Source organism: Theobroma cacao, chromosome 7, assembly GCF_000208745.1.
Source record: "Theobroma cacao cultivar B97-61/B2 chromosome 7, Criollo_cocoa_genome_V2, whole genome shotgun sequence".
Lineage (NCBI taxonomy): Eukaryota > Viridiplantae > Streptophyta > Magnoliopsida > Malvales > Malvaceae > Theobroma > Theobroma cacao.
In genome coordinates this window covers 1,043,002-1,053,946 of record NC_030856.1, presented here as the reverse complement: position 1 = coordinate 1,053,946, position 10,945 = coordinate 1,043,002, and the positions used below count along the sequence as shown (strand labels likewise).

At 33.4% G+C, this 10,945-nt stretch overlaps 2 protein-coding genes across 2 annotated transcripts; both read right to left on the bottom strand.

The window, feature by feature from the left end:
* Window positions 1,024–4,389, bottom strand: LOC18593335 (receptor-like protein 12). Its single transcript, XM_007020507.2, has 2 exons — window positions 1,614–4,389; window positions 1,024–1,159 (listed from the first exon to the last, which is right to left on the bottom strand). Exon 1 carries the CDS (start codon window positions 4,387–4,389, stop codon window positions 1,654–1,656), a length of 2,736 nt encoding a protein of 911 aa, XP_007020569.2. The 3' UTR covers window positions 1,024–1,159; window positions 1,614–1,653.
* Window positions 10,146–10,682, bottom strand: LOC108662689 (receptor like protein 30-like). Its single transcript, XM_018124148.1, has one exon. The coding sequence runs from the start codon at window positions 10,680–10,682 to the stop codon at window positions 10,146–10,148; it is 537 nt and encodes a 178-aa protein (XP_017979637.1).

Below are 10,945 nucleotides of genomic sequence, written 5' to 3'. Positions count from 1 at the left end.
GACTCAATTTTTCCACTTTTTTTTTCATTAGTGGTTAAATAAAATTTCCCCATTGCAAGGAGCAAAACAATTGACGAATAAATATTATAATGTTTATTTATTTTTTGTTTTCATATATAAAACATTTTAGTTGGGTAATTCAATTTGGGATTTTTTTTTTATTTTGTAGTGATAAATATAACAATTATGAATATGAGAATTAAATTTAGTTTAAATTTATAGTACCCTCTCATAATAGAGTGAGAAATAGACACTCATCTTTTGAGGTCAGTCCTCATATTCACACCTACTTTCATTTGTTTATTATTTCTTCTAGTTTTTACAGTCTAAAGTTTGATTCTCCTTAGTACATTCCATTTAAACTTTCAAGTATTTTTAACAATTTGTAGACCAATTTGGTCCAAAAGCAAATACTAATTATATATGTTGTACCAATTAAAAGAATAATGGTTGATAAGGATATCCAATACCTAATTTTTAGCCATTACGTGGTGTTGTGCATGCTTGACATGATACTAAGTGTTTGGTGTGATAATGTGTATTAATATATCCCTAGGCTGTACAAAGTTTATGATGAATTGATGAATGAATTAATAACATCAGCGTTGCCTTGCTGCTGTTCTCCTCTGTTGGTCCCTGTCTCGAATTATATGCCATCAAGTCTCGAATCAAATCAATTAAACTTTCGATTAAACTTCCGAATCAAATCAAGTCTTCTCCTTCCCTGTTTCTATCCTGCTAGTGCCCTGATCTAGGACTATAAGATAGCAGAAAAGCTAATTCATTGCTCTTTTTAACTCATGTGGTTTAATGAAAAAACAAATATCAAAGGTAGGTTGCATACTGATAATATGTATTAGTACTATATGTTAATATAGCTTACAGACTAAAGATATAGAAGGGCAGTGAATTCAACTAAAATTCCATGTCAAAAGAAAATTCAACTTTAAATTCCATTAAACATCAATAACATGCTTACAATTTCATTACAATGAAAGAAAATGTACTCAAGGAAGAAAAAAACATAGTCTGCAACAACCATCTTAATTACTAATTTACAAATTCCTTCGTCCTTTGAGATATCTCTTCAATTTGTAACCTGTTTCTTCAACCATCCCTACAAGCCATCTTGGTTTTCCAAGTGTGATCATGATATTTGCTGCTTCCAAACATTAAAAAAAAAATTATTTAAACACGGTGAATTCAACTAAAATTTGATGTCAATATCTGTAAAAGGGATAGAAAATTCAATTTTAAATTCCATATAACATCAATAACAGGCTTACAATTTCATTAGCGTGAAAGAAAATTTATTCTAGAAAGAAAAAAAACAAAATCTGCAACAACCATCCTTACTTTTTCTGAAAAGTAGAATTCATTATCAACCAGGAACAAGCACTAGTGAACAAAAGAGAAGAGAACAAGCATTTGGATGGCTATAAGCAACAGCCAAGCAACATACTAGACCAAAAACAGGACATCCCCTATAGCAAACAACCTAAAAACATGATACAACCCCTGGAAGAGAAGACAAGGTGCAAGACAAAACAAAACACAACCAAGAAAAGAAAATCAGACTGAACATAAAAGGAACAACAAAAAGGAACACAAACCATTCCATCCACCAGCAACAGATGAGGTCTCCTTACTAATTTACAAATTCTTTCGTCCTTTGAGATATCTCTTCAATTTGTAGCCTACTTCTTCAACCATCCTTACAAGCCATCTTGGTTTTCCAAGTGTGAACATGATATATGCTGCAGATATTCCGAACACTAGTCCACTTCCATAACCCATCAATGCCGCTTTCCACTCAAATCCAAATTCAGAATCTGCTTCCTCAGGAAAAATGGGTGCCTCAGTGTTGTCACAGCTCTTTGACAATGGAAACCCACACAATCCCAAGTTACCAGCATACGAGTCATTACCAAAGGTATTGAATTGCTTTCCCTTAGGTATAGGTCCAACGAGCTGATTTTGTGAAAGGTTTAACACTTCAAGAGAACCCAAACTAGTCAACTGCTCCGGAATCTTCCCAACAAGCTTGTTCGAAGAGAGATCCAGCGACTCAAGTGCTGTCAAATTCCCCATTGTTGTGGGGATACAACTACTAAGGTTATTATGAGAAAGGTTAAGCTCTCTGAGTGAGTCAAGCTTTCCAATAACCTTTGGAATCTCACCTTGAAACTCATTATTTGAGAGGTCAATGCTCGTGAACCCGGAGAAAATTTTCTCCAATTCCATCTCTTGTCCTTTTATTGCAATTCTAGTAGAATAACCATAGAAGTCACCAGGAGCACGACCCCCCGTCCCCATGTATGACATTTCACTTTCATCTACAGTGAGATTTATCATAACCTTGAAATTTTTTATATATTTAACTGGAAGTGGTCCAGTAAAATAATTACTTGACAGGTCAAAATTTTGAATTTCAGAGAAAGAATGACTGGACCACGGGCCATGAATAGAACCATGCAGTTGATTCGAATACAGCACAAGAACTCGTAGTTGTGTAAGACTTTCCAACCAATAAGGAAATGTATCATTGATCTTGTTGTTACCAAGATCTAGCACTTCCAACCGTCTACAATTAACGATGGCTTGTGGTAAAGGTCCTTCTAATTGATTGCCATTTAAGTTGAGATAATACAAAGGACATCCCTTTGTAAAAACCGAAGGAATGGGTCCATGAAACTTGTTCATTTGTAGATTCAACACAAAAAGGCCTCGGCTTAAGTTTCCAAAACATTGTGGAATAATTCCACTCAAGTTGTTGTGAGACAAGTCAAGATATTCAAGGTTATTTGCATTGCATAGCAGAGAAGGGATCTCTCCACTCAAACTATTATTTGAGATTAAAAACACCATTGTTGTTGAAGGTGGAATCGGAAGATCTCCATGAATGAAATTGGAGCTAAGGTCAAGATATTCAATTTCCTTCCATGGAATTTGCTCAAAATCTGTCAAAGAGTTGTGAGATAGATTCAAGTTCCACAAAGAGTCCTTTCCCACATCCCACATCCACTTGGGTATCTTCCCAGAAATTCTATTGTTGGAAAGGTCTAAACGTTTTAAAGATTCTGAACCTCTTAAAAATTGAGGAAATTCACTGACATTGCAAGAAGACAAATATAAACCTTGAAGATTTGGCAATGTATAATTAGCACTAACACCATTAGAGCTTAAGGATAGACTATTATATGAAAGGTCTAGGACTTGGAGATTTTGGAGTTTTGAGAACATGTCAACCTCTACAATACCAATTAGATTTGATAAGTCGACAAATGTAAGGTTCACAAGATGGGATATTGAAGATGGAATAGGACCTTTGAGTTTATTATTCCCTAAAGAGATCTCTTCTAATGAGTTGTATTGGAATTCCTTGATATCACCACTGAGTTTGTTATTCTCAAGAGCTATGTGCTTCAATGTGGAAACTGTATACAACCATGATGGAAGTGTTCCATTGAGTAAATTAAAAGATAAGTCTAGAGAGATTAGATTAGGAAAGGCAGTTACCTCATTAGGAATGGAACCCTCTAGTTGGTTATTAGAAATGTATAAGAATTCAAGATGTCTTAGGTTTGTAAGTGAGGATGGAATTTGTCCACTAAAATAGTTATATGACAAGCCTAAAAAACGGAGTTGTGAGAAGTGAAAAATATTTTCTGGGATTTTTCCTATCAATCCACAACCAACGAGACTAAGAATCCTTAAAGATGAGGATAGATTCATCAAGGCATTAGAACTAATGGAAGACATATTGATATCATCAAGAACAAGTTGTCTCACCTTTGTTAGGTTCTCAATAAGTCCTTTCAGAGTATGTTTGTCAAGTGTTTGAATATAATTCCCAGAGAGATCAAGTGAAACCAATTTCGACAAATGGGAGACTTGGGATGGGACTTGTCCTCTGAAGTATGCTTCAGAGAGGTTGAGATACTCTAGACTTGCAAACTGACCAAACTTAGATGACATCTTGGATAAATTAAAATAGTTGAAGGCGAGGTTGAGTTTCTGCAGGTGTCGAAGATGAAAAAGACTACTGTTGGAAGCAATGCTGCCATATAGCCAGCTGCAACTCAAGTCAAGGCCAATCACTTGACCGTTGACGTTATCACAAGTGATCCCATCCCATGAGCAGCAATCTAAACCCTCCTTCCATGAATTTGTCTTGGGATAAGATATTTTGCTATAATAATCGCACCACCAAGAAGAAGATTCATCAATGGAAAAAGAGGTCTTGAATTGGATCAATGCAGCAGCTTCTTCAGGAGAGCACAACTGTGTTATTGAAGAAGAAGAAGAAGAAGATGAAAGATTAGGTTGAAAATTGAGGAGGAACAAAAGAAGGTAGAGGAGCTGAAAGGGTCTCAGTAAGCAGCACATCTTTATTAAGAAGAGAAATTGAATAATAAGGGTATGGTATGATTGATATGAACGGTGAGAAGACATAGATGAGTATTTATAAGCAGCCCAGTCAAAGCAATGTCAAACAAATGGCAGCATCTGTATGTTCCAAGTTCATAATTTTATTCAAACTTTCGTACTGTTTCTTCGAAGTTCATAATTGATGGCATGTCAGATCGAGCAAGTCTTCATGTGCACACTCATTTTCATTTGTTTATTATTTATGCATTTCAACTTTCAAAAGTTTTAACAATTTGTAGACCAAAAGAGTGAATTTGGTATTGGGGTCCAAAAGCAAAGACTAAAGTATGTTGGCCATGGAGCCTTTTTAAGTACCAATTAATAGAGTGATGGCTGAAGGAATTTTCTTCCCTGGCAAATAATGGTGTAACAAACAGGAAGCCCTAAACTTTAAAAGCCCTTTTCTGTCTTTCTTTTTTTTTTTTTCACAAATGCAATTATTAATAAATTGAAAGTCCCAAACTAAGAATATCTAAGACTAAATTATTGACATATGTATATCAAGGAGAGAAAATTAAACAAATTAATGAGAAACACCTCACCTATCACTTATTACTATTTTAGTCTTTTACTGTCTGCTACTTAGCTGTAAATTAGACTTGTCATAACGTTCTCTAAAATTGTGGCAAACTGTATAATCTATTTAGCTGATGAAACAGGGTTGTTAGAGTTCATATTGCACAATATTAACAAAAGCAGAGTTAACCTAGAATTAAATTAAATTAAATTTTATTCAAAAAAATTAATTTAATAAAAAATGAATGAGGAAGATTTTAAGAGTACAGTTGAGCATTTAGTTCATTGGTTAGAGAATAATCTCCCTCTCAAAAAAAAAAAATAGAATTTAAATCTCACTTCTCCAAATATATAAAAAAAAAAAATTCTAAGAGTAGCAATTTTAACCATGGTTATAGCATAAAAGAATATGAAAATAGGATAATCTCACATGATTACATTTGCATATTAAAGAGGATAGAGACAAATATATATAAATAAAGACTCAATTTTTGCTTTCTACCCCATTTTGCTTTTGAATAATACCAAATCGTTTGGAAACCTTTGTTTGTATCCAAATATCGATCTTTCCATGTATCAATTTATTATTGGCATTATTTGCTTTCACATAAGTAAAGAAGGGTTGTGTATCACTCTTTGCCATTCTTGCATGGAAAAGTCTATGTGGCCTATATATTGCACGAACCCCACCTTCCACTGCATTCAACACAAATTAGTTTATCAAGTCTCTGCATTCAAGATAAAGAGAGACAGAGAGATTTCCAAAGAAAAGAAGTCTTTTCTGGAACTTTTATCTGCAGTTTCGTCAATTATTCATAGGGATTTGTAGCAGAGTTTCACAATATTTGGCTAACAATCAATTAACCAAGTAAATGCCCTTTGTTTTTACTTCACTTGTATATGTATATGGGGTGAGATTAGGGTAATATTTCTTAAACAAAGTGTTAACTTAATTGATGATGATGCATGTGCAGTGCATACATCTGAAATTTTCTCTAGTTTAACACTTTGAATCAAACAATCAATTGGTTTTATTAATTAATTTATTCATTATAAAAAAGAATTCATTTTCGTATACAAAAAGCAATAGATGTTCTAGGCAAGTATGTCCTATGGGCATCGGCCTGAGGTTAAAACTCCTCAAAGGAAGCTTGCTGATGTTTTTTCTGGTTTCAACCGGTCTATAAACATGAAAACAATCTTGCATTAGTTAGAATTACCTTCAACAGAGCCAATTTTGCATTATCAATGGCATTTACATAGCAATAGAGTGAGAAATAGACTATCACCTTCAAAGGTCTGTCTGCATATTCACACCTATTTTCATTTGTTTATTATTGATGCTATTTCTTAATGTCTAAAGTTTGATTCTCAACAGTACATGCGCTTCAACTTTCAAGTTTTTTTAACAATTTGTGGACCAATTTGGTCCAAAAGCAAATGCTAATTATATATGTTGTACCAATTGAAGGAATGATGGTTGATAAGGATGTACGTCCCATACCTAATATATAAACCATATCTTGATGAAAAGCCAAAGACTTTCTAAGTCTTCTAATGCAAATTTGAAAGAAAGCAAGAAATTTGCTTCCCTTTGGATCCCTTACTAGTAATTGAGAAAATGATTGATCCCTTTGGATCTTACATTAATGGAAAACACCTCGATGATACTTATTATTGTGTTAGTCTTTTATTATCTGCTACTTAACTGTAAATTAGTTTTTTCATATCATTCTGTAAATTAAGTGATATGATGTATGATTTTCTGCTGACTTTGTTGCTGAAGTATTAATGAAAGAAAAAAAGTTTATACCTCAAAAGTGCAGTAACTGAAACATTACAGAAGTATCCGCAAAATTGAAATCTGCAGTATTGACTACGCTAGTAAAAAATAAGAGATAAGGAAGAGGACCTGAATGCTGGAACTAGCTTCTTTGCATCATCAATGAAGCTACCAAAAGCGAATGGAGTCTAGGGACATGGTTTGATGGATAATTGATGACTAACAAAGTTAAAGGCAATCATCAACAAGGCATGAGACAAGTAGTCTGCTGCTAGTTCAAAGTTTCAGAGTAAACAACACTTGAAAGATAATTTATTTCTTATTCAAATTGTCTCAATGACCCAAGACATAACAAAGAATATCTAAGACTAAATTATTGAGAGATGTATATCAAGGAGAGAAAATTATATAAAATTAATGTGACAAACCTCACCTCAATGCTCCTTATTACTATTTTAGTCTTCTACTGTCTGCTACTTAGCTGTAAATTATTATTATTATTTTTGCTCAGCAGTTCAATAAATTTCATTGAAAAGGAGATAGTTACAGAAAGAACTGCAGCCCAAAGAGAGGGAGCAGATGCAAAAAGACTAAAGGACTCCTGACTATTAACAACCCCACAGCTGTAAATTAATTTGGTTATATCATTCTCAAAAATTGTGGCAAACCATATAATCTATTTAGCTGATGAAACAGAAACAGGGTTGTTAGAGTTCATATTAGACAATATTCATTTTCTCAAGAACATGTTGAACTAAAATAGAGAGTAACTTTTAACTCCACTTTGTTCAATTTCTAACGAAATATAATGAAAGAATATAAAAAAGATGATAATCTCACATGATTACAGCTGCAGATTAAAGAGGATGGAGACAAATATACATAAATAAAGACTCAATATTGCCACTCTATGCTTTTGAAGCTATCATTTTTGCTTTTTACCCCATTATGCTTTTGGAGATACCACTTTATGCTGATTCACATGTCGATCTTTCCATGTATTAATTTATTAGTGGCATAATTGCTTTCACATAGCAATCAATATTTGGCTAACAATCAATTAACCAAGTAAATGTCTTTGTTTTACTTCACCTATATATGTGTATGGGGTGAGATTAAGTTACTATTTCTTAAACAAAGTGTGAACTTAATTGATGAAGGTTCACGTGCAGTGAATGCGAGTGAAATTTTCTTTGTCACTTCATGCTGTTGGAGCTACCATTTTTGCTTTTGGAGATACCAATCGTTTGGAAAACTCTATGCTGATTAACATGTTGATCTTTCCATGTTTCAATTTATTCTTGGTATGATTTGCTTTCACATAAGTAATGGACGGTCGTGTATCACGCTTTACCATTTTTACGTGAAATACGTGCATGAAAAAGTACTATGTGGCCTACATTACATGAACCCCAACTTCACATCAGTGTTTTCAACATAAATTAGTTTACTGAGTCTCTCTAACTTTTTCCTTTTGAAAGTTTTGTTACCATTACAATTTTTTATGTGCTGATTCCACTTCTTGATGCTAATTACTTGTTAAATATAGAAAGAAAGAAAGAAATAAGAGAAGAAAAAGTGAGGCCAAAAGTTCCATAAGGCAAAAGATGTTTGGGCCCTTGTCTTCCACTGAACAAAAATACAAAAAAACAGAGATTCCAAAGAAAAAGAAGACTTTGCTGAAACTTTTCTCTGCAGTTTCATCAATTGGATTTGAAGCAGAGTTTCTCAATATTTGGGTAACAATCAATTAACCAAGAAAATGCCTAATTTGTTTTACTTCACTTATACATGTATATTGGGTGAGATTAGGCTACTATTTCTTAAACAAAGTGTGAAATTAATTGATGAAGATGCATGTGCAGTGCATATATACAAGTGAAATTTTCTCTAGTTTAACACTCTGAATCAAACAATCAATTGGTTTTAATTATTAATTAATTTATTCATTATATAAAAGAATTCATTTTCGTATACAAAAAGTAATAGATGTTCTAGGCAAGTAATGTCCTATGGGCTTCGGCCTGAGGTTAAAACTCCTCCAAGGAAGCTTGCTCATGTTTTTTCTGATTTCAACAGGTCTATAAACGTGAAACCCATCTTGCATTAGTTAGAATTTCCTTCAACAGAGTTAATTTTGAATTGTCAATGGCATTTACATAGCTGTAGAGTGAGAAATAGATAATCACCTTCGGAGGTCTGTCTTCATGTTCACACTTATTTTCATTTGTTTATTATTTATGCTATATCTTACTATCTAAAGTTTGATTCTCAATAGTACATCCATTTCAACTTTCAAGTATTTTTAACAATTTGTAGACCAATTTGGTCCAAAAGCAAATACTAATTATATGTTGTATCAATTAAAAGAATGATGGTTGATAAGGATGTCCAATACCTAATAATTAAACCATATCTTGATGAAAAGCAAAAGACTTTCTAAGTCTTCTAATGAAAATTTGGAAGAAAGAAACTTTGAATCAAAGCAAGAAATTTCCTTTCCCTGGCTAGTTCTTGACCAAATGATTGATCCCTTTGGATCTACATTAATGGAAAATACCTCAATGGTACATATTATTGTGTCAGTCTTAGCTGTAAATTAGTTTTCTCAAATCATTCTGTAAATTCTGTGATACAAAGTATGATTTTCTGCTGACTTTATTGCTGAACGAAAGAAAAAACGTTTATGCCTCAGAAGTGCAGTAACCGAAACATTACAGAAGTATCCATAAAAGTGAAGTCTGCAGTGTTGACTACGATAATAAAAAGGAAGAGATAAGCAAGAAGACCTGAATGCTGGAGCTAGCGTCTTCGCATCATCAATGAAACTACCCAAAAGCAATTACTAATTATGTATATGTTGTACCAATTAAAGGAATGATGGTTGATAAGGATGTCCAATACCTAATATTTAGACCATTTCTCTTGATGAAAAGCAAAAGACTTTCTAAGTCTTCTAAGGCAAATCTGAAGGAAAGCAACTTTGAGAATAAACAGAAACACTGAAGGAAATCACCAAGTTGGAAGATTACCAACTTTGTGTTTTTCCCATTCTTTTCTTGAGATATGTACAGATGAACTTTCCTCTGCCTTCTTTTCTCTCTTATCTCTCGTCTAAAATCAAATTGATAAATTTTTAGTTTTCCTCATACCTTACTAGGCTCTGCTATGTATAAATATTAATATGTTCATATAGCTTACAGACGAAAGATATAGAAGGGCAGTGAATTCAACTAGAATTCCATGTCAAAATCTGTAAAAAGGGATACAAAATTCAAATTTAAATTCCATAAAACATCAATAACATGCTTACGATTACATTACCATGAAAAGAAAATTTATTCTAGGAAGAAAAAGAAAAAAAGGACTTCAACAACCATCCTTACTAATTCACAACTTCCTTCGTTTCTCTCAGTTATCTCTTCAATTTGTAGCCTGCTTTTTCAACCTTCCATACAAGCCATTTGGGTTTTCCAAGTGTGAATATGATGTATGCTGCAGATATTCCAAACACTAGTCTACTTCCATAACCCATCAATGCCACTTTCCACTCAAATTCAGATTCAGAATCTGCTTCCTCATGAAAAAAGGGTCCCTCAATGTTGTCACATCTGTTTGACAATGGAAACGCACACAGTCCCAAGTTACCAACATAGGAATCATTGCCGAAGGTATTGAATTGTTTGCCCTGAGGTATAGGTCCAACAAGCTGATTTTGTGAAAGGTTTAACACTTCAAGAAAACCCAAACTAGCCAATTGTGTAGGAATCTTCCCAACAAGCTTGTTCCAAGAGAGATTCAGTGACTCAAGTGATGTCAAATTGCCCATTGATGTGGGCATACAACCACTAAGGTTATTATGGGAAAGGTTAAGCTCTTTGAGTGAGTTAAGCTTTCCAATAACCTCTGGAATCTCACCTTGAAACTCATTATTTGAGAGGTCAATGCTCATTAACATGATGAAAATTTACTCCAATTCAATCTCTTTTCGTTTTATTGCAATTCAAATAGAATAGCTATAGTCAATGATGAAAAGTTTCATCAGTTCAATCTCTAATGCTTTTATTGTAAATCCAATAAAATAGCTATGGCCACCATATCCATGCACCGCCCTGTATGACATTCCACGTTCATCTTTTCTGATATTTATCATAACTTCAAAAATTTTTTATATATTGAACAGGTAGTGGATCAGTAAAATAATTATTTGAGAGA

What these genes read in the sequence shown, in the direction of transcription:
- LOC18593335 (XM_007020507.2), bottom strand. Translation starts at nt 4,389, where the DNA reads ATGTGCTGCTTACTGAGACCCTTTCAGCTCCTCTACCTTCTTTTGTTC.
- LOC108662689 (XM_018124148.1), bottom strand. Translation starts at nt 10,682, where the DNA reads ATGAGCATTGACCTCTCAAATAATGAGTTTCAAGGTGAGATTCCAGAG.